Below are 24980 nucleotides of genomic sequence, written 5' to 3' on the forward strand. Positions count from 1 at the left end.
AGAGAGCCATATGGAGGCAATGTGAGAGGAGATGAAAACTATCTAGAATGACTGGGGAGGTGAGGATGAAGAGAGAGAGAGAGAGAGAGGTAGACAGAGACATACACATAAACACGAGGAGAAAGAAAAGAAGCAAGGCGTACTCCCATTGAATGCTAATGTTGAACTGGGACAGATATATGCATATGAAAAAATAAATACCTAACACCAGAAGTGGAAGAATATAGTTTGCCAATCAAAATACAGGGTGAAGCAAAAATGCTAGAGGGGCTGGTCAAGTAAAGAATAGGGAAGAAAGCCACAGACTCAGGAAAGCCATCCAATTATGAGCAGGAGGCAAATATAAAGTATTTTGTGAAAGTACTGGCTACAATGCTATCTGCTACATACAGCTTGAGGTGTCTGTAGTGGGACAACAAAAACTAAAGTTCATTGACAGGTGTCCCATTGTGTGGCATAGTTCTCACATATTCAATCCACAACCAATAAATCAACTCCAATAAATACATAACCATTTAATTTACTGTTAAAATGTATTAGCATTTGTCAGAAACATTCTTCAACTAAGTTTACTGTACCGAACCCTATATTCTGAAGGTGATGAGCATTCAAGATTAATACATATACTGATTTTTTTCTCTGTACTTCAAGCTGATATTGTGACTTAGTACACAATCAGTAGATGGTCCTTTACAATGTCAAGCTAGAGTGAAGCTTTGATTTTTGGAGTATAATAGATACCATGGCAAACCTACATTGGAATAGGGCTAGTAGTCTACCATAGCCAATTGTGAACTTTCGACTTGGACAAAGTGATTCTAGATTGTGGGAGTACACTAGGAATAACAGTTTGTGCCTTGCTATGCCACTGAATATTAAAAGATACACTGGGAGTTATACAATTTGTTTCTTTCCCTACAGTTATCTGAGTGGTTTACATAAGAAATCAATTTAGATCAAATAACTTATGAATGTTAAGATGCTCACAGAACGCAAGCTAACCCTCACTTTCCATATCAGCATCTTTCACAGACCTGTGGTGTTTATCAAGAGATGGGTGTTTTGGAACAGATCCTATGGATCTTTCTACTTGAAACAAAATTTCTGGTTTCAGATGTGTATCTGTTAACACAATAAGATGTTATGACTCTTTTAGAGAGGGTGCATTGGGTACTTGTGGTTTCTCAGTTGCATCACTTGACACAGGAAGACCCTCTGGCTCTTTTGGTGAGAGGGTACTCGGTGCAGGTTTCTCAGTGCCATCTGTTACCACAGGAAGACGAGCAGGCTCTTTTGGTGAGAGGTCAGATGTTGTAGATTTCTCAGTGGCATCTATAACCACAGGAAGTAGCCCTGGCTCTTTTGGTGAGAGGGTAGTTGGTGCTGGTTTTTCAATGGCATCTGTTACTCCAGGAATCAGCTGGGGCTCTTTCGGAGAAATGGCACCGGCCACTTCATGTTGACACGATGCTGGGGAACTGTCATCCTTCGGTACGGGCTGTACTTCTTTCAGGCACTGAGTGACAACAGGCTTTGCTCCTACATCTTTGTTATTGTTTTCTTCAGTAGTGGGTAGAATGGCATTGGTTGCAGTTGACACAGATTCCCCTGTGGCATTCTCAACTCCTAAGACCACCTCTTGTTCTATATCATTATCCTCCTCCTCTTCATCTTCCACCACTCCAGGGGTGTCATGGACTTCCTTGATTTTTTTGTAGAGCTCAATCCTCTCCTCCTGCAGAGCTCGGCAAAGTCTCTCGAGCCTATCAATTTTCACCACAAAGCATTCATATTCCTTTGCCCTCATTGATTTCTGTAACAATAGAAAAATAAGTTAATCCTGATGTCCATGACCTTCATTGTGTGTCATTGTATTTCCTACCATTGTCGTGTTGCCATCCTTGCAACAGTCGTAGAAGCACCTCACAACTAAATGACTAGTAAGATCCTCAACATCTGTTATCATCCCAAATCCTGCCCACAAGAATATTGCAAAACAAAATGAAATGCCAGTTTTGGCTTCAACTGTACAAGAGCATTTTTAAAATAAATGTATTTATGTATTTGTTCACTCCACCTTGAGCATTTCAACAAGAAATGTTGTATAAAAGAATAGCAGGTCTGTATGCAGTACATCTAGAAGTTTGTTTGCATAAATAGAGATGGGGGTTGACTATGAATTTTAAACCAAATATAGCACTGCGCTAGGGAAAAGGGACGAGTACATAACTCACAAAACAAATTGCTATAGGTAAAGTATAAAAGGGTTATTATATTGTGACCTTATTTAATTTAAGAAATAGAACAAAACGTTTCAGAAACATCAGCAATCCTTGGCATTCAACCATCTAATCTTAACAATCACCTCCCAATTTCCTTCCCATTGGGTATTAAGGGATAAGTTTACAGCTTTAGGGCCTCATTTCAAGGCCGTTGTGCTGCTGGTGTATCACTATTTTTGATGCACAATGGCGCAGTGTGCCTGCCCATATTGACAAAGCGACGTAAAAACACCCTGTGTGACTTTTCATGGCCTTCCACGCATTACTCTGCAAGAAAAGGGCGTTCCATGGGTGTTGGTGTGGGTGCTCCCACGCAACATCCATGGAACCTGACACATTCCCAGATTTACAAAGTTTTGTATAGCTGGGAATCCGTCAGAATCCTACCCCTCCCCTAGGGAGGCGTAGGAGTGGCGCAACGAGGAGAAATACCTTTATTTCTCCTTGTTTTTTCCTCTTTCTGTTATCCAACATCTTGCACCATTATCAATCTTTCACAAAAATCTCTATTTCTCGATACATGGCTGGCCATCATAAACAACCCTCATTTTCCTCCTCAATCCAATGATTCCTAAATGTCCTTCATAAGCCAAATTAATCAGTGTTCCTTAATGTGATAATAATACATTACCTCTAAACACCATTCCATTTGTAAAGAAAACTCACTGTGTTTAATTATGGTTGTGTGCTGCTACTCAACGTTCTTTCTCACAGCTACCCATCATTTTAGTGATTTTCATAATACAGAAGAGTACAATGTACAGCCACATCCGAGGCATAGGGTCCCCTCGGAACATAAGGTTCAGCATTGCATGCACTGAGAGCCAGAGACAGATACATCTCGCAAGGGTGTCAACGTAGTACATATACAGTGAAAATGACCAGACGCATGGTAGCTGAGCATGGGTAGTTGGTACATTGACAGAACAGGCCATAAGTAAATTAATATGAACAATGCATATTAAAACAGGTCTCTTAGCTATCCCTTTATAATACATTTCCTGACCTCAATGTATTTTTCACCATCCTTCAGAGCCTGAAACCATTCATTTTCAGCTAAGGCATTCAACATATCTGCCAAGTTAGATTCATTTTCCCATGTATGATGCTGGTACTCTTTGTGCAGGAAGGTCTTTCTTCCTGCACAAAAACAATCATTAATTGTATTTTGCTCTTTCTATGTGTGCTGGCAGCAAACAAACAAAAAGCAAAAACGAGGTGAAATAAAAGTATTTCTCTTCGTTTTGCCATTCTAACTCCTGCTCTTGCATGGTGTTAGTTTTGGGCGCTGCATCTGATTCACACCTCCTCGTAAATCTGGGGCAGTGTCAAAAGCAATGGGTGTTACGGTGGTACGCCCACAGCAACACCCATTGCACGCCCCTTTCACGCTGAGTGTTGTGTGCAATGGGGCCTTATGTAAAAGGCGGCGTTAAGCCACAAAAATTGCCTTAATGCCGCTTTGTAAATATGAAGAAAGGCATATCGCCAACAAAACGTCGCTAAAAGTGATGTTATGGTGGCGATATTCCCTTGTAAATATGTCCCCTAGACCCTTATTTACGGGAATTTGGCATAGGGCAGCGCAGCAAGTCCCTTTTCTGTGCTGCCCTATGCCAACGTTGAACGGCAGTAATGCACCACATTTATGGTGCATTCCTGTCCTTTTTCCATGCGCTGGCGACTTTTTGTCTGCCTATCGCAACACAGGCACCTTGCACCAGGGTGCAAGGGTGCCTGTGTTGTCGGCAGTATTGTTTTTGTGCAGGAAGGCGCATGCGCATTTCTCACGAGAAATGCGCATGCGCGGGCGGCCGCGCATGCGCATTAGTATCCGAGACGGCGGGGCGATTACGAGAGGGAGCCCCGGGGACGCAGCCGACAAGGTAAGTGGTTTTTATTCTTTTTAAAAAGGTTATTTAAGTATTTAGGGAGGGCGGGAGGGAGGCAGGTGGCGGGCAACTTCGTTACGCCCACTGAGTGGGCGTAGTGTTGCCTGCTATGCCTACTTTGCAAATGGTGAAGTAGGCAACACTACGCCCACTCCGTGGGCGTAGCGAAGTACTACGCCCAGGGTTAGTCTATATCTCATTTGTAAATCTTTATAAGATAAATTCTCCTCTCTATCACTCATGGCGAGCTGCTATCCGTAACCAGTCCAGTTTTTTGTTTTAGGAGTTTTTTTTATATAGTGCAAACTTGACCCGAAGGTATCAGAGCCCTTTACATGAGCACCAGTTGCATTACAGACGGACACATTCATTTTTTATTAGCGATGGGGAGATTAAGCAATTTGCCCAAAATCACAGGATGTTGAGCAACCCTGCCAAGACTCGAACGCAGTTCCCCAGCTTCGAGGTCGATCGCTCTAGCTGCTAGGCCACTCCTCTCCTGTTGGTGGCACGTTTAAAATTTAGACCATAGAGGAAAGCAGTTTTAATGTATAATATTGATTGGCGGATTTATGTGTTTGTTTTGATTGATAATGTGTTCAAGTGCGGATTAATTGATTGTAAATTCAATGCAACCTCTTCTCTTTAGTATATTTGAAAAAGAATAGGGAAATTCATGCTCGATGAATTATGATTAGATTGAGAGAATAAACAAGAATATATTTTTTCCAATTAATCAGAATAAGAGTTTCTGGGTAGCATACAGCATATGTGATATTCACTTGTATTCTCAGTGGGTTTATAAAGATCAATACTCTTCCTAAAGTGGAGGGGAATTCAGATTGTAGCCACGAACTGCAGGACCAATGGCTCGTACGACGCTTGCAATCACTCCTACAATATTAGAAAGTTGCACTTTGCATGCTGATAGATTCATGCTAATTACTGTATTGGCAAAAGTAAACACAACCAGAATTTAAAGTGATTTTCTTTAAAAGCCACAACTAGGTACAGAGGTGCTGCTTGATAGTTAGGGCAATGGGTGCAGGCAGCTGTAGTGCCATTTGAGAACTGATGCTGCTTGGCATGCTCAAGAGCCTTTAGTTAGGTTGGGCCCCAGTGTGAGTGCGTGCAGTTCTACTGCTCATTTAGGGGCAGATCTACAAGGAAGTGCCCCATCGCAGCATCGCAAGCCCTTTGGCTGCGCCAAGCTGCGGCACTTCCGAAGCACAGGAATGCAACATATTTTCAATAATATGTCGCATTCCTGTGCTCTCCCCTGTGCAGGCGCACAAACTGCAGCCATGCACCGGCACAGGCACCCTTGCACCATGGTGCAAGGATGCCTGCATCATGAGGAGATTGTTTTTGTGCAGGCATTTTCCTCTTTCAATGCGTGCTGTAGAATGCAGCACGCTTTGAAAGAGGAAAAAACTAAGAGAAATTAAAACTTTTATCCTCATTGCGCCTCGCTACGCCTTCAATGGGGAGGCATAGCATTGACACGCATTTCCAGATTTATGATTCCTCGTAGATCGGGAAATGTGTCTCGTTCCAAGGGTGTTGCGTGGGAACCCCCACAGCAACACCCATGGAACGCCCTTCCACGCAAAGTGCTGCGTGTGAAGGGGCCGTATTTACAAGGAGAGGAACAGTCACGCAGGGTGGCTTTTCCTCACCTTGTAAATATGGAGAAGTAAAATGCGCCTCCAGTACGTCTCAAAAAGTGACATACTGGTGGCGCAGGGCGCTCGTAAATCTGCCCCACTGTATCTGCTTTCTGTGGTGAAGGGAAAATACACTGCTGCTCCATCTGCTGTGCCTGTGCTGTATGACTGAAGCCTCTGCTGCTACTGCCAATGCTATTCCTGATCTGTGCATCTGGGCAAACTAGTCCAGTCGTAGTGGTGCTTGTTCATTTGCATCTGTGGCTCTAATTGCACAGATGAGCTTAACTAATTGACAACTGATGGCTTCCCAAGGGTATGTGCATATATGCGTATATGTCAAGGCTGCACCCCTCATGGTCATGGTATTGACCTAGTTACAGTATATATGGTAATGAAAATAGACATGTGCCCCCTCTAGAAACTTTTTATTATTTCATCAGTCTAGAACTTTTTGTATTATTTAGGACGTATATAGGTTGTTCTTACTGCAGTGAATTGAATTCATTTTATGTTATAACAAAAGCCATGTGACATCACTTCCTGTAGTGCCATCATGGGCATTGTTATGTGATGACACCTCTTGTGATTTCATTGTGAATCAAAGGGTATGTAATGTCATTCTGGCTACCCCTGGCATTTTGGTGAATCAATGCTTGCGATGCTTGGTTGCCACGGTATCAGAGAATCATAACCATCGCACAGTGCTTAATTTATAAAAAGAATAAGTGCGGGCCATAGATTTGCTCTGAAGCATACGACCGGTGCTATAGAATGTTAAAGTTGTTGATTACAAAGACTCATTAGTCTTGATTCCACCTCATGCCTTTCTCAACTCCCTGCCTCTTTCTTTATCTTACTCTAGCAGGTTCCTTTTCATCCCTACTTTCTCGCTTCGTCACTGTTGTTACGTCTTTTTCTTCCGCCTTCTTTCGCTCTATCATGTTTTTCTCTCTCTTTTTCTGGGTCAATGTCTGATGAGTTAAAATGAGTGCCAGTACCCAAACATAAGGTCCTCTCCTTCAACCACAGGCTCCAATTTAGCACTGCCTCCTTAGTACTGGAATCAATTAGCTCTCAAGGATGGTGTGCACTAAAACTTGTATAACTCTCTCTCAATCTCCCTTGCTGCTCTCCTCACATACGTGCATCAACACATTTGCTGTATTTGGTTGCAAGGGTGTACAAAACCAGTATGGATGGTATAGGAGTCCCTTTGTGCGATTGGCAATAGGGTGTCTCTGGAAGTGTGTTGATGTGCTTATGTGAGGAGAGCAGCAAAGGAGAGTTAGGGACAGTTATGCATGTTTTAGTGCACACCAATAATGAGAGTGTGCACTGAAACATATAAAGATAGATACAGCTATCTATCTTTTTATGTGCGGCGTTCTACACCCCGAGTATAGAGTCTCTGCAGTCGTAAACTTACTATTAACTTGTAGTTTGAGAGTACAAAAAAACGTAAACTTACACAAAGGTGTAAGTTTACCTTTGTGAATCAGGTCCTCACATTTCAGATGATATTTCTATATACCATATTCTGAAATGAAACTGCATGAAGTGCTATATAAATGAAACTACAATACAATAAATGTTTTTTTTCACTAGGAGAGCATCCTAAGCCAATTTTCAAATCAGCCTGAAGTAATGGTTCTAAGTACTAGCAGGTACAGATATATAAAATATTATACAGGCACTGCTTGTACTGATATGCCAGGGGGAAGTGAACTCCAAGAAATCTATACAGGATGGGTTTCACCCTCTCTCAAACATACACCCACGATTAGAAATCTAAAAGCAAAGTAATGTGAATTCGTAACTGGGCACCCAGACTATAGTGACATAAGTTGGATGTACTCAATGTAGCCTCCTCCTGTTTTTCACCCTGTTTTTCTGTCCCTCTCTTTCTCTTACCTTGGAACAATTTACATGAGCACTCAATGAAAGGGCACTAATTATTGGTACTTTGGAATGCAGTGTGAGAATAGTTTCTTACCTCTTCAATCATGTCCAGCATAGCTTTATTGCAGTTCTCAAATCTGGTCTTCCATGTGTGTGTCTCTTTTTCCAGTTTTTTCATTTTCTTTGTCATCTATGAATTAAAGAGAGAGGTTTGATGTTATGCTGTTGATACGAATGGGTTATGTTTAGCCATTCAAAGCAGACTTGTTACTGATACTAAGCTTCCACTGTATAGCGAGAGACAAGGGAGTTGTAGTCTAAAGCTAGATCATAATCGGGCAGAAAGTGAGGACTTAAGACTAAACCCAACCATCAATCACCAATCTTAACACACAACACAACACGTGCTATTCTTGACTTCATTGAACATGGGTGGGAGATTCAGGGATTTTTCTTTCATGTACCTTAAGGAGTTTTCTGGGAGTTTGAATGAATGTAGCCAAAGAGAAAATGCCAATAACCAGATTTACAGAGACTTTGTGCCATCCCAAAATGACACAAAGTTTTGCAAAGATATTACCTTTCCATTGCAAAATATACTGGAAAGCTGCTGTTTTCTCCATGCATAAAGCACTTTGTGCTACTATGCCCCTAGGTGTGGTGTGTGGTGTGAGGGTTGAATGTAATTTCTGTTTTGAATAAGTGGGGGAATGAATGAAGGGATGCATTGAGTGGTTGTGGGTGTCTCGGTGGTCTAGTGGTTTTCATTAAGTATGTTTTTGATGTTATTTCTGTAAATACATTTTTGTATTTGTATAGAGTGTTTTGATAAGCAATTAAAAAGTGTGCTGCCAAATACAATGAATAATGGCACTTTAAACAGTGTGGACTGTTGGTTTAGTTTCATGGGTCTGCATAGTAAATTATTTAGTAAATAGTACTCAGTACTGGCATTTGTTCTGTTTTGTTGTTATATTGACTCAGCCTTACTGAGTAGAGTCAAGGCCCTTTGGTGTTCTTTGACTATGCCCCAAGGGGGCATTACCTGGGTGGTACTTTGGCAAATGTGAAAGGACCCAACGTTTTTGACACAAAGCCCTATCTACAAAGCTAGCAGACTGGGCTTTGTGTTAAGAAACTAATGCCCCTTAAAGCAGGCATTAAAAAGAAGAAATGTTTTAATTTATCCAAGAATCTCACACATTGCATTTGTGCTGCAACACACAGCTCATATACAGGGCCCGATTCAAAAAGGTAAACTTACACATTTGTGTAAACTTACGTTTTCTTCCTATTCACAAAGGTATTTTGTGAGTAGTATCCTTACAACTGAGGAGCCTCTGCACTCAAGGTGAAGAGTTTGCAGATAGTTTATCTGTGTGAATCGAGCCTTCAATGTGTGGAAAGTTTCAGATTTTGCCTAGGCACAGGATTTTGAACAGGAAGGGTATGCTATTAGTTCACATCCTATGCTAGACAGTACGTGCGCACCTTTGCACCATGGTGCAAAGGTTGAGCTAGCTCTAGGCAGCCTTCATAATGCACCAGCAGTGCAGATAGCAGCAGCAGGCCATTTTTTAATTAATATGTTGTCACTTTGCACAACGCAAATCTGTAACTTTGATTTGTGCACGGTGTTGCGCTAAAAAAATTAATCTGCTTCCAAGTGTTATGTTTAATTGAGGGTCATTGGTCTCAAACAGTATTAGCCTCTATTCTTTGCCTTTCAGCACAAGTCTATACAAAACCAAGGGGTTTTGCCCTAATTCCCCCAACACATCTGGGCAAAAGCATACAGAAGCAAAAAATACAAAGGGGTGTGTGGGGATCGATCAAAGAAATTACAAGGTAGGATAAAAATATATTAGTTCCATCCAAGTGGGAGCCTAGTCCCCAGGTAATTACTTTGAATAATTCAACCACTCACCAAACTTTCCACAATTTTTTCCTGCCATTTCTTGTCTTTTTTTTATATATACATTTTTCACACAGCCAAAAACATTGGACAGAAAACATAAGAAACACAATGTTCAAAAAGCGTCACTAGTTCCTTCCTACCCATCCGTTCTAAACCTGGTTGTGAAACTATATAAATATGTAGGCACTCCGACGGGAGATAGTCCATTACGCAAAAATATGAGGGTTGCTTCCACCTCCACTTAGTCCATGTCCATGTGTTGTGCGTATTATCAACTAATACATATAATTTCCGACGCGTTTTGGCCCACTGATTCGGACCTCATCAGGACATGGGCAACACAAAAGAGGGAAAACACAATGTTGCGAAGGAGAGAAGGACAGGCATAGCTTCAAAGATGCTCAGCCCTTTTAAATTTTGGCTGACAGCGATGGCCTCTCTACATATACAATGAGATGGTGCCACTTTGGCACTGTCGCAACAGTCTCGTCTGGTGCAGTGTCAGCAAAGGTCCGAATGATGGTCCCGCTTCTAAAAGTCCCTCCGCTCTAGGATGTACTTCAATGCGGACATTTTCCGGCGGCATCAGCTGGCCCACCGGGCTGTACAAATCCGCAGTGCGGGCTTCTGCATCCACGCCATGGGCACAAGTCAGCACACACCAATCGGTACCCTTTTTTGTGAAAACATCCTACACAAGTTTCTGCACAAACTTTCTCAGTTCACTTTTCAAAGGTTATAGACCTCCATCTTTACAACGCTCATAAATTCTAGTCAATATTTCATTAACACACTGGGCATCTAAAATATCATGCCCCATTAGCACCCATTATTGATCACGGAGCTCATGTTGAACCAATCAAAGGGCCGTGGCAGGTCCTAGGTGAATTCAAAGATCTTTTGCAAACTTTTGTCATTGCCAGTTCACAGTCTCCACCCAAGTCCTTCTTGTGAACATGACTGACACTCTCCCATCCCAATTTCATCCTCCATGATGTAGTGTTAGGCCAGAGTTCACCCTCTCACTGTTGACTCCATGCAATAGGGGTGAAAGATGTATTCTTTTAAGTTTCTTGCAGTAAGGTTTGCTGAATGTGATAGCAATGAAATTACAGTGCCTTTAGGTGGTTTTACAGAAGGACAGTCCTGCCAATTACCACAAATCACAGGTTAGACTAATGCATTTTATTGCTGGTGCCTGCACCACTACACAAAAATGCGCTAGTTACACATAAATACTAGTGCCTCAATGTGGGAAGAGGCACTGCAGATGTGTAGGGGTTAGATAAACAGCAGCCAGCGTGATTGCTGTACTGCCTCAGGCACAGGTTCGAGGAGAGGTGACTAGTTGCTATGGAAATAGGCATGGGATGGGTTAAGCTGTTTAATTTATAAATAATTGTATCAGTGAGTCTTGCTCCTCCAACCAGGCTGTGAAATCGATTTGTTTTCTCCTGCTGCCAGTGAATTAAAGTTCAAGCAGGAGAAGTTAGTTGAAAACGTCACAAAAAGCAATCTGAAAACTTGGCAGCTATGTATGCCATGGACAGGTAGAGCAGTCACAGGTGCATGTCATGGCATAAAGAAGGCATACATATCAATCGATACAACCAAAATGCATAGACATCAGTTGTATTAATTAGTTTCATTTTTTAGGTTGAGCCTTGACAGCGCTTGTGCTCTCTCTCGAACTGTTGTATATAGTTTGTGGGATAACAGCTCACCAATTAGCTTTTTATTGGTTATTATGCTTGTCCATTAAAAAGCCTTACCTGCAATTGGTTAACATCCCTTCTTCGTCCCTCCTTATCATCCTTTGTTTTCTCCCATGGAACAGTGCCTAACTTCGCTATCATTACGCTTTTGTCATGATCCGTTCATTTTCAGGGACTTCTTTCATTACATTTTTCTCATCCACAAGTTGTTGGCTGCTCTTCCTTGTTTCTTTTGAGGTTTTGTTATATTTTAATGCAACTTAGACCCCTGTTGCACCCTTGTACCCTGTGTGCCTGCAGAGGTACTTAATCTCCCCGTGTGGATCCATTCCTCCCGTGTTTATCCCTTTCTCCCCCAGACCCTGTTTTCCCATTTTCTTAAAAAGCGCTTTAAATCAGAGCTGCTCTGATCAGGGATGACTCTTTGTTGAGTGCCGGTGTGTTTGCCATGCCCTCTTCATGACTTAAACACCATGCTTATTTTTTGTTATTGTTCATTTAAAGTCCTAGATTAAATTTCAGGCTTTTTTATGAGTGAGCTCTTTTTATTGTTTCTTTGGTAGACTTCCAAATAAGTGATTCAAAAACAGTTTTTTAGGTCTCGCCTACGCAGCGTGCAAGTGTTGCTTAGGAGGGACCTCTTGGGATCGCTCTGTATGTTTTGCACTGTTTCCAATGAGTACTCGTTCATGCAGAGCGTTTGCCTTGCGGGAGCGAGCAATGGCACCATCTGTTTGTAATTATCACGCTCACAAGGCAAACGCTCTGCATGCACGAGTACTCTAACTTTCGCGGCCGCCGGGCCGCGCTTGTGTTTCAGTGCTTGTTTACTTTGTTTGGAAGAGGATTGTAAGGGTGTTAGAGAGAAGATGGGTGCCGTGAGAGGAGAGGGGGTTGCAAGAAGTGTATTGTGGGATGAGCACTAGTTCTCACTAAAGCACAATTCAGCCATCTGTACAACCAGAGGAGGATGTAGTGCGTTTCATTTTGCAAAAGAAATGAAATGGTTCCAGCTTTTCAGTCCCACAGTATATGTCTCAGAGTATAGCAATCGGGGGAGTACTACAATACTATCTCTATATAACTCATCCCTGCTTCCACACGAATGGTGCCGCACTGCAGTGTTATCACACTCCCATGTTTGTATCGAGACTTCCTCTGAAATTAAATATATAATGCGTTCTTTATTGTAAAAAGACTGCCTACTAGCTAACGCATGTATGCCCGCTGCAGTGTCTTTTTGTTACAATTCAGACATTGTCTCAGAATTAAGCAGGCTTACACTCGCTGAGAGTACATGCTTCCTTTACATTTCTTGGGGACACCTGGAAGCAGCAGTCAGTGAGCAGTGCTGAAATCAATTCTCTCCCACCGAGACTCTACTTCAGAAACTCCATTGTGTTTCTTAGTGTGTCTCTATAAGACCCTACGATGAAAATTCCTTCTTGGGCCGACAACATTGCATGCAGCATTCTTTTGGCAGCCTGATCTTCATGCAGCCCTGGAAAGCCTAAAATCATAGTGTTTTTTTTTTCCTTATGAAGATAAAACATTATATGAAGCTCATGTTGGGAAAGCTCAGCACAGAGAGGGCTTCCTGCTCAACTACAGATGCCCGTCCCGAAGCCCAGAAAAGAAAGGTGATTGAGGCAGAAGGGTCCGGAGTCGTCTGCAGATCATTTAAGACACAGGAAGCAGTGGGCTCACTTTAACCGCAGTGTCGGTGCCTCCATTGTGGGTCCAGTGATCACTGGACCTTCAGGCCCAGGAAGCACCGGGGAGCCCAACAGCTGTTGCGGTCCCATCAGGACCCTCTGCCGTCGTAGGCCCCGGACCCGGTTAATAAGTCTGTTATCCACATTTCTTATTTTTTTTGTTCAAAGTTTTGTCTTCTTATGGTGTTTGTTTCTTATGCAAAATGGGGAGGCTCAGCTTAGGAATGTCTCCCAGACTCCTACGTATAGGTGCGTGAGTTCCATCAGATGATAATCATCCCTCTGCCCTGGGGGATCGAGGCAGAGGGCGCTGGAGTCAACTGAGAGGTGTTCAGCAGGTCATTTAAGGAATGGAGGGCAGTGGGCTCACCTTAACAGCAGGGTCGATGCCTCCGTCTCGTGTACAGTGGTCTCCGGACCTTCAGGTTTAGGGAGCATTCGGGGGGGCACAGCATTTCTTGTGGTCCAATCTGGACCCTCTGTCGTCATGGGGTCAGGGCCGGGGTCTGGTCAGTAAGGCTCAGCTAGCCACATTTCTTAATTTGTTTTTTTTTTTCTGTGTTTCTTTCTAATGCTTAAAAGGGGAGGCTCAATGCACTATGCTTTGGAGGGTTTTACGAAGATTGTGATAGCTGCCCCTGGGAGCTTCCATAGGTTGCTCCTTCTTAGTCAGCAGCCGTTTCTGTGTGAAGAATCCAGAGAACAATCTTGCAGTTGTCATTACAGCCTGGGCACAAGTCCTAAAATAAACTGGGGGGACTCTCCAAGTTAGGTAGTATCACAGGAAGTGACATCATGGTGTGTGGCATTGCAGGAAGTGACATCACTGCACGCACAGCAAACAAGCATTGGCATAGCCAATAGGTCACACTTTTGTGACCGTATAAGTATTTAGTTATGCAGCACAATATCCTTGGTGCAACAACATCAACTGTTGCATGGTTAAACACTTTTAAGGTCCCAAAGGCAAGACCTATTGGCTATGCCAATGCTTGTTTAATGTTGCTATTGTGCATTTTCAAGCTTTGAGTAAAGGTTCCTATACATAGGTGTGGGGGAAATCACTTTATATTTACATGCCAACAACATCCACATATGCCAGTCACATCAACCTAGCGCTCTTTAGTGCTATGCTGGAACATAGGCATCTCCTTTTTCAACAAAGCTACAAAGTATTCAACTTTCTCACTTCACTCAGACTCATTTTCATTATATTGTTGTTGTTTAGGGGTAAATAAGTTGCTTCAGATGGCTTCAACAGTTAAATGTATACTTTTAATCCTTTTGGTTATGTTTATCACAGAAGCTGATTTGGATGCGTTTACACCTTTTTTTATTTAAAGAGAAAAGCTTGTGACATGGAGCCTGGAGAAGCGAAAAAAGGTTGAATACTTTGTAGTTGTGCTTAAAAAGGCAAAAGCGACACTCTTTGAAAGAGAAAATTGGCATAGCTGTAAAGATTTCTATAAGTGCAGAAACCAGCATATGTGCCTTTTGTTGGCAGTAAACATAGTGTGAATTTGTTGTGCATCTTCCTACGGATATGGGTGTGTTCTGCATACTGTGGTCTATCCAGCACTTCGCTGCCACTCTTGCCATTGTGTATTTTCCCAATCATGGTTCTACTGCATCCGTCACACATGCCTGGTTGCCTCCTCTCTCCGCCATCGTCTATTGTGTGGCTGAGGTGCCATGACGTTGATTGGTCATGTTCACGGCATGCCCCAGTTACCATTGTAAGTTGTTCTATTGTGTCTGCTGGGCAGGCATGTTGTTGTGCATGTTGGTTGTGAACTTGTGAGGTGTGGATTGCCAGAGTTGTGGATTGCATGGTTGTGGAGTTGAGGTGAGTGGGGTGTTAATTGGAAAGGAAACTTGCCAAGGGGCTGTGCATTTTCCTTGGTGCCACCCTGGGACGGCAGGTTGCTGATGGAATGTCGTAGGGTGAAGGGATTATGCACACTGGCTGTGTATTTGGTGGCAATACTGGTGTAGGTTCTGATGTTGCCTGCACATTGATGTGTGATGTGTGACGTTTGCTTCCTGTTGCGCTGATTGTGTGCTGTGTCACCAAGGGGCACAGGTGGGACATGTGTGCAGTGGATTGCCCCCAACACATGCGCGCATCCGGCTATGGCTTATGGTCCTTGCTTGGTCTCCAGCGGTGGTGACACAGCGCTTTAGTACTGGACAGATCGTAGTATGCAGAACACACCCATATATATGGCGACATACGCCGCTGGTGTATGGAGTGTAGTGGACAGTGGACGTAACCATGTCACCTCAGCCAGTGGGCGTCCTCGCGGAAATGTTGCCTGTTACGCCCCCCGTAAGCGTGAGCAGAGTGGGATGGGCCGACATACGCCAGGCCAGCGTAGCGGTGTGAATAAAAAGCACGTAGCCCTTGGCGTGGTCCTCTTCCGGAAAGCCTAACATTTCCTCCCACCCACCTCCTACCCCACCACGAGGCCGACGCCGTCCTCATCAGCGGAGTTCCCTGAGATCCTGTGAGCCTGCCGTACCCCGGCCCGCTGGACCGCAAATCTGTCAGGCCCGACCCTACACAGCCAAGCCACACTGATCAACAGCCGACACCGGCTTCTGTCAAGGAGGGCCCACCACATGCTAGTGTAAGCTCCAAGCCAGAGGCCCGTGACCCGGCCAGCCTGTCAGACCACTGCTGTCCCCCTGATGCTGGCCCACATTACTCTTTCCTCATTGACGTATTGTACCAACGTCCTCTGTGGCCAGTGGGTCCCATATGTGAAACTGTGCCCTGACTCCTGAATGGCAGTGGCCCCAAAGCCGGGCCAGCGGCCACCGCACCAGACCCCCCGATCAGTGAGGCATAGTTCCATATTGGCATCTTGCAACACGTGGTGGCACTAACCCTGTTGAACGCCAGCCAGCGACACGTGGATGAGGGACCAGGACTACCCTGCGGACCAGTAGGTCTCACATCCAGCACCTAGTCGCGAATCCCGAGTCCACACCAGTGGTCGCACGGAGACGAGTAAGAGGAAGATGCGGTTCAGTCAGGATGAAAGCAGGGTCACAGTCATGGAGGTGACCGAACACGTGGTGCCACTGAACCTGAACTACGCAAGCCAGTGGGGCCATCAACCTATACCGGTGACACTCGGTGAAGGCCTGTGCTGACCACTTCCTGCAGCCTACACTGTGGTCCAATAGGTCACAGAGACATGATTCATCAATGGCGGAGTTCATATCAGTGTACCGGAATCATCGCAGACTGCATCCCCACTCAGCCCCGGTGCCACTAAGTCTGTTTCCCGACATTCATGGACACTCACTGGTCGAACTTTGGGGGCATCTGGGTCTATGGACTAGGGTGCAGTTTTCATCCTCATGTAGCTGATACCGAATTGGTGGTGGCAACGAGGCTGTCGCATTCCACTCCACCATTTGCCGCTTCCGGATAAAATCAAACCTTTTGGCGTCTTGCCCTGTAGGACACCTTCCACTGTCCCCCAAAACCCTCCGCAACATACACCTTGGACATTGATGGTGACCTGCTCAGGTCGCATGGCCCATGTGACTGCACCGCAAGTCCCCGTCTCATGGCTGGGTGCCTGTGCCAGCCGCAGTGCATCCGGGGCCACTAACTCTGTGCTGGTCAAGTCGGGGACCCCTTCTCCGGAGACATTGGATGGACCCTGAAGCGTAGGCATTGTGGTCATCAACGCTATTTCTCTGTGGCCATGTGCTATGTGCAGACTCCGGGCCCGAATGCGTCCCACCAGGGCTCACACACCAAAGTAAGTCCAGACCGGCCCGGACGATGCATCACCGCAGGAGGCACAAGCCACCACCGCAAGGACCACCTCCAACCGCCATCTGCCAGAGTTGAAACAATGGTCCTGGCGGACTTACGGAGTTGCTAAGGCCTGTCGTGGATGTCATCATCAGCCTGATGCCCTGCTCAGTACTACAGGTGTCACTGACTCAGTGCACCGCAGGCCATTGTCCGTTGCTGATTGTGTTTTGTGCTGTGGAGCGGTTGCGCAGCTATCTCACCTCAAACAGTGTGGGGGCCCTGAGACGTTGATGGTGAAGGTTATGCAGGTCTAACACATCCCACTGCATCTGCATCAGGAATATGTCGAAGTGCACAATCCAAGACTTCTTCTTCACATGAGCACGCTCATCTCTAGTGTCTCAACCCCAGTGCACTGCAACTCACGGACACTTCTATTTGCATGTTGGCTGTCCTCTGGACTTTCACCGGCTCACTCCATGTTGCTCAGCCGTTGACTCTGTAATGCATGTGTTTTCTGTTTTCGTTGCACTGGTGTCTGATGTTCAAGTGATTTCCAGCACCAGACATTCTGTGCGGAATGGCTTACACTCACCCCACACACATCCAGCACAGTTGTCACTGTACATGTGGCCCTGCCAATAAAAGGTCCGGGCGCATGTGCCCGTAGCCAGTTCAACATGATATCTGCATGTGTCCCTGTGGTCTTGTAGTATGCATGTGGGCCCTGGGCCCAACATTGTGCTGTGTACATCGGATGCAGACATGTCACCGCAGGCAGCGGGTTGGAGCTTGGACACGTAGCTTAGTCGTCACCCACTCAATTCACAAGGGGAGTGGCCGAGGCCGTCGTACGCACAGCCAACATGGGTGTCTGACTGCTATTTGAGCACCCCTGGGCATGGTTCTGTGCTGTGGATGTGCATCTGCATGTGTCTCTATGGCAGTGTGGGTCACCTTAGCAGGGTATGGGTGGTTCCTGAGGGTGATGAACCCCTACGTATGTGTCCTGGTTTGCATTCCATGGGCTTTGCCCCCACCCGCACCCGTTGGGCCACCTCCTTTTGATCTGCTGACACATGGCTTTGGGGTGCCATGTGTGGGTGGGTAAAGTGTCGTGAGCCAGTTGTGCTTGCGGGTGCTTCCTGCTGTGTCGTCTGTTACAGGCTCGGTGTTCCCTCCTGACCGGGTCCTGGTGGGGGTTGCATGAGATATCCATGGGCTGTTATAGGGCGTCGGTATCGACGGTGTGGTGGTCCTCTCTGGCATCACTGATGTGTTATATTCTAGGCTCTGCTGAAGGTGTTGTGTGCCCATCTGTGATGTGAAGGGGAGGTGCGTGTTGACTTTGTGTTGACATATATGTTGGTGCATTGTGCTGGTTTGCTTCCAGACTGTATGGCAATGCATATTGTGACTGCTTGGGGGGTGCTGGATTCTCCTGTGGGACAGTGTACATTTGGAGTAGATGACCGATGTGAGGTTGTATGCGTACATTTCTATTTCACAGCTTCCAGCTCTGTCAGATGTAGCGGGCATGTTTCTGTGCATGTGTGGAGCCAGTTGTGTCCTCTGTTCTTAAGTGATGGCTATGCGTGTTGTTCCACGTTGTCGTCAACGTTGGTGTGCTGTTCGTGCAATGTGTTTGTGCTGCAGTGTGCCAAGGGGATCTGGGACATGATCTTGGGTATTTGTGGGTGTGCAGTGTGCTAAGCCTCGTTGTGCATGTATTCCATTGTGCCCATCTCCCCCCGTCCCCCCATTCCCTGTTTGTTGCACTCCCTGTTGACGTTGTGTCGGGTCCTCTCGAGCTGTGTCCGTACTCCCTACTCCTTACACCGTCTCCACACTGATGACTGTGGCCTGGGTTTCCTCCAGCTCCTCCGGTGGTGCTGGACTGCCACCTCCTGTCACCGTTGCTGCCTTCCTGTTGGCAGTGGGTTGGTGCCTGGTTTAGGTAGTCACGTCGTGCCGGCTCCTATTGTCCTCCTGGATTGGCCTCCTCAGTACTCCGACTGCAATCCATGTGGTTTGCTAGTGGGTCAGTTGCTGGTAGTGTTCTGGTCTTGTTTTCCTGCGGTCTGCACCCCGTCTTCCTTTTCTCCTTGGCCTTCCACGACCCCGTTGTTTCTTGCTGGTGGTCTGTGGGGGTTGTGGGGTTCGAGTTGGCCTGTGTGCTGGGTCAGGGTGCATCCATATTGCTACATGCTTTGGCTTGTTTCTAGTGTATTTTTTCTGTGGTTTTTATGGTGCTTTGTCCCGCCAGATGCGTGGGATTTGCAGGCCTGTGGCATGGTTTTTTGCGCTCGCGTATCGCATTTTTTGCAGCATTGCCTTGATTTTCACTTGGACATTTGGCGCGTTGTCTCATGTCTATCGCATGCTACCACCTTGTTATGAATTTCACGTTGACACTGGGTTATTTTCCCGCAATAGGCTGCGATGTTGATTTTGAAGATGGTTTACGCTACTTTTGCGGTACTTTTGCGGTAGTTATCACACATTCACAATGTTATATTGAATCATTCTCAGTTACCTGCCAGGACAGAGGGGTTGTTTAAACTGACTATTATATTGATTGTACAGCAGTCACCGCAAAGGACAGAAGCGTTGGATCTATATAGTGTTACTAAAGAGAAGGGGGACCCCTGACTAAATGGAGGGACACGTCGGGCTAACGAGGAGGTGCGCTGCTGAGCCCCCTCTTTTTTTCGCTGAATAGACTGACTTGACCGATCCATGGCCTATGAATCAATATATGAATTTCCTGATCTCTGTGAACCGCCTAAATGTGCCGGATCTGCCTCTCTCTATGAAATTACTCCCTGTTTGACTTTAAGAAAAGGATCTCCTTGAATCTTGTGGAAGAGAACTCACCGTGATCTTTCTTTGTTTGAACCCTGTGGAGAAGCCTCCTTTGCTGGTTTTCCTTCTTCGCCCTCATTTTAGAAATTATTTACGGCGTTTTTTGCTTCCATTATCATGGGTGCTTTGTCCCACCCCTCATTGTACATCTCCGCCCTGATGAAGGTGTAGCCCCGGCTGGGGCAACACACCGAAACGCGCGTTGGCGTTATTCGTGTGGGGGCAGCTGGATTTTTCTCATCCCTACCCCCTGGTGACTTGTTTCCACTCTGTCATCTGACCATCTTGTGGCTATTAAGCAGAATTTGTATTCTATATTGTTTTGTGAATTTGTGTGAATGATGTGTGAGTCATTATGATGAATCCTGGGAATGCATGATGGTATGAGTGTGTTGTTTGAAGTAGGTGTGTGGGACTGAATTGATTGATTTTTGTCTTACTAAACTATCATGTGTTTTGATAATTATTATGTGTATTTATAAATTGTTGAAATGACTGTGCAATTAATAAAACTATCATAAATGTTGTAAAAACTTGATGTGATTATTCACCTTTGCCCTTGACCTGCTCCAGAGATAGTGGATGAATTTTAGGACCCTCTTCTAGGGCCTTGTCTTGATAATACGGGGCAGGTAGTTAGTTGTGTTTCTGGTGTAAATAGTGTTACTTCTTATTCTGTCTCATATTTATTTTATTATATGTTTGGGTGATAATATGTGAACATTTAAAAACTACTTCATAATCACATGCCAACAGAGGAGAGGTGGTTGCGTAATAGCTACAGCTGCCGATCTTGGAGCTGGGGAACCAGGTCATGTCTCAGCATTGGCTCAACATCCTGTGATTTGGGGCAAATTCGCTTCTAGTTGCCTTCACTTTCTCCTTCTTCCTTTCTAATTTTCTTTCCCTCCTCTCTTGCAGTCCCTCCTTTCATCCTCTCCTTCTTGCTGTCTTATTTCCAATATGTTTCCTTGTTTCTATCCTTCATATCTTCTCTCCTTTCCTCATTTCCTCCTTTCTCACTTTCTTTTTCATTATTTCCTGCCTTAACTCTTTTCTTTCTTTTCTCCTTCTTCTCAGCCAATTAATTCCACACCATATAATACTACTCCATACCATGCCTCATAACACCACACAAATCAATGCCACACAATTCTGCACCACACAACATTATTACGCTCCACAGAATATCACTAAACACCACATAATTGCACTACACATAATTACACTCTACTTAAAACAACATAAATACACCCCACATAAATGCACTCTATGCCACATACCAACAATACACATACATGTACTATACACCATGACACATCATTCAAATAAGCACAATTTCAAACAATTCAACTTTACACATTTCAAATACACACCACATAATTCCACACCAAACCACAAATTTCAACTACACAATTCCACAAAAACCGCATACTTCCAATCCACATCACATATTTTCACATCATACCACAACATTTAACAAGACACCACATAAATCAACTTCACTACATGTCACTACACAACACACAATACCATTCCACATATTTACACATAATTAACTCCACAACACACATTTTCACTGTACATAATTCCAATACACCTTATACAATTTAATTACTATCCACACAATTCCATGTCACACAGTTCCACAACAAACAATTCCAATACAACACATCTCTCCCTTGTACTTCAACCAACACTGTAATCTCTCCCCCACACACCCACTGCTCCTCTCAACTCTCTATTTTACACTCCCACTACCCACTCTCATCTCGCAATACCACAGCCCTCTCTCATTCCTCCCTCACACTACCTGTCTCTTCTTAATACTACTTACTCACACATGCTACCTTCCTGTACCTCCTCATATAGTGCACTAGTCCACCTCTCGCCTCCCACCTCCCTCTAGATGCCCTTTCCACTTGTCCTTCTATCTCTCCCTCTTACTCTCTCTCAACCATCTCTCTCACTCTATCATGTACTATTCCTGCCTCTCTCATGTGGTCAACCTCGGGTCTTCAAGCACAGTTTCTATTCTGTGAATTTTCAAAGCTTCCGTCCCTCAAACCTAAGCTCTCCTTCTCTTCTTAGGGTGTCTTCTGCATACACAAAACCTCCTTATTTACACATCTATGGCTTGCGCTCCCTTTCTTTCTATCTTGCTCACATACTATTTCTGCTCCTCTGTCTCAAGATCAATAACCACTTCCTACACAACCTACCTATCCCTCTCATTCCTCCTTTCTATCTATTCTCTGCAACTCTCACCACTATCTATTCACAATGCCGCCTATTCCACTACACAAATACACTACACAACACACAATCACACCACACAATTCCACAACTACCAATTCCAATACAACCCACATAATTCCACTCCACATCACTTACACCCTCTACACTCCAAAACAAAACACATTGGTAAAACACATTATTATTTACAACACCAATGCTCGTGTTCCTAGCTGTTGATCGTTTTCTCAGTATCAGTAATAAAAAGTGACTGAAATATCTGCTGAGCTTTCGTCCCACTGATATTTACTGTAAAATAAAAGGACTGTGGTATTTTGGGAACTAGTCTCAATTCGACAAAACATCATTAAATTTGTCAATAAATGGTGGAAAACTACTTATAATTGATGCCTATTTAGTAACAAAAGCAACTGTAGTAAATGGAATGTTTTACAACAGTGTCTATGAAAGAGGGATGTTTAACTGAATGTAGATATTTTCTAAAGTTGTCCCTGCCACTGTGCGCTTGAAGGTTTTTAATCTAAAAAATCTGCTTTGTTTTCTGTGTCAAAAACAAAATGAAACTTTATATTCTATCCTGTACTATATTGTTTAAAACAAAAATGTATTTCCTATCAGAGTTATGTAATTTCCACTGCCCCTAAAAGCCTTTTACTTTTTGGAAAATACATTTTGAGTTACTCTTGGTTGGAGAAGCCACCACTCCACAAAAGAGAGAGTGGCGAAGAGCAATCTGAGAGTGTTTTTAAGAGTTTGAAAGCTGTGAGGGTAGAGGAAGAATAATTTCACTTCATAGAATAAACTGCTCGATGTCCTTACGGATAATACTCCTTGACCTCCAGTACAGAGGCAGCAGGACCGATTTACTGTGAAAAGTGTGAGCTCAGAAAATGAATGTCCTCTGAAATCAGCTAGGGAAACTATGAGAATCAATGTGATCAAATGGTTAACATGAAGACTATCCTTTTTAATACATATATAGATATTTTCACAACATTTTTCGTACAAGGCACTCTCAGGACTCAGGATTATGCAGAACAACACAATGGGTATAGGCACAGTCAATAAAACCATCATTAATCACTCAAGCAGACAGTTGAGTGATACAGAAAAAAATACACAGTGCTTAGGGCTTTCCTTTTGTCCATCCACCCCCCTTTAATTATATTGAGACAAGAATAGACCTCTACAAATTCATAAGAAAATTGAAGCTTAAGAAATGGCATAGCCTCAGATCATCAAGATTTACTAGGGACGAAGGACATTCAGAGAGCACTGTGGAGATAGATCTGAACGTTGGGGACATTGAAACCTTCCTGACATTGCATGAGTTACAAACAGAGGAAGAAATAGAAGGGGTCAGAAGCAATGTAGACACGGTCCTGGTTGGATTGGGCATCACACATGATGCCGCCACCAGGACTATATTCAAATTATAATCCCACCTTCTACCCCATGTTACCACATGATAACATTGACACATTTCATGAGAATGTAACCAATAGTATGATGAAATTCCGCCACAAAAAAAAGGTTTTAGAACCGTTCACCACTGAATCTCACATACACACAAAGACAGGATCTCAAATCTTTGCCAGAGGACACAGATAGTGTTGTGCACCCTGAAGGCAAGGGAAGCAATATTGTTCTGCTCAGGAGGGACTGGTATATCACTGAAGCCAATCGTCAACTCAGTGATAAAAGATTCTACACCATTGTCCAAAAAGAGACATATACCAACAGTATCATAGAGATATAGGACAAGTTGGCAGAGTGGAAAGACAAGGGTATTTTAGAATGGGAAGAATACTGTTATTTATAGAAAGACTTCCCTAAACACCCAGTGTTGTATCCATTACCCAAAGTAGACAAAGACCCTTGTAAGCTGCTGGGTCAGCCCATTGTGCCATCCAGGGGCAGTGTCCTGGAGAATGTCTCTAAATATATGGATTATTTTCTTAGGGATTTGGTATCCAATCTTCCTTCCCATGTCGGGGATACCAAAGATTTTTTAAGCAAACTTGAAGGTATCCACTGGGAGGGAGATTTTCTGCTTATAAAATTTGAAGTCAACTCCCTGTACACCGTAATTGGTCCTGAGCAGGGCATACACATGTCGGCCTTTCCTACAGACTAGACACATAAGATTTAAGGCCCATACTGACATGATCCTAGACATGATAGGACACTGTCTCAAAAACAGTATCTTCCTCTTCGATTGCACACCTTATAAGCAGATTCTGGGGACCGCGATGGGTTCATACTTTGCCTTCAGTTTTGTCAATTTGTTTTGGGGGTTGTGGGAAAAGAAGTTATTTAGAAACACTGAGAACTTTCCAGAGATTGAACAGGTCAGGCTCAGATACATCGATGATCTGTTCATTATCTGGAAAGGGACTAAGGCTTAAGCTGATAGGTTCACTCAACATTAAAACCCGCAACCCGTGCCTCACACGTACGATCAGTAACAAAACAGTTGTTTACCTTGAGGTCAGGGTTGAAGTCATATAGGACAACATACACAACAAACTCTATGTTATATCCTGACTTCAATGTTATGCATGACCTGCCTGTAGAATCTTACAGTGATGACATGCCTTGGAATGTTGTGAGTCACATGAGTCACAGTTAACTGGGCTGAGCTGCCTGCTGGCTGCTCCTGGTGGGATCTCCCTGTGATCTTGTACCATCTTCATTAAAACCTATTTGAATCACCTGAACCTGTGTGGACTTGATCACTACAATTTTCCACAAAGAGACTGTGGGTAACAGCATCTTGCATACCCCAGCAGTCACCCAGACACCTTGAAATTGAGTATTCCATTTGGGGAACTGCTGGGGGCCAAATGAAACTGCAACACAGAAGAGGCCTTTTTAGGTGAGCAGAAGATCATGATTGACAGATTAAGAGCAACAAACTACCCACAGTGGGTACTCAATAAGGCCATCAACAGAGTAAGCAAAATCTGTAGGAGCAAGACCCTGTTTGA

General features: G+C 44.2%; 1 protein-coding gene across 1 annotated transcript in view; it reads right to left on the reverse strand.

Annotated features, from left to right (window-relative positions):
* Positions 1 to 500: 500 nt before the first annotated feature.
* TXLNB (taxilin beta) overlaps positions 501 to 24980 on the reverse strand; it is a 72143-nt gene continuing 47663 nt past the window's right edge. The window contains exons 9-10 of the mRNA XM_078649373.1: positions 7838 to 7933; positions 501 to 1813 (exon numbers count right to left, since the gene is read on the reverse strand). Of these exons, the coding sequence (XP_078505499.1) occupies positions 1142 to 1813; positions 7838 to 7933 (768 nt within the window). The 3' untranslated portion in view covers positions 501 to 1141. The remainder of the gene's footprint in view (positions 1814 to 7837; positions 7934 to 24980) is intronic.

Source organism: Lissotriton helveticus, chromosome 6 (genome assembly GCF_964261635.1).
Source record: "Lissotriton helveticus chromosome 6, aLisHel1.1, whole genome shotgun sequence".
Classification (NCBI taxonomy): domain Eukaryota; kingdom Metazoa; phylum Chordata; class Amphibia; order Caudata; family Salamandridae; genus Lissotriton; species Lissotriton helveticus.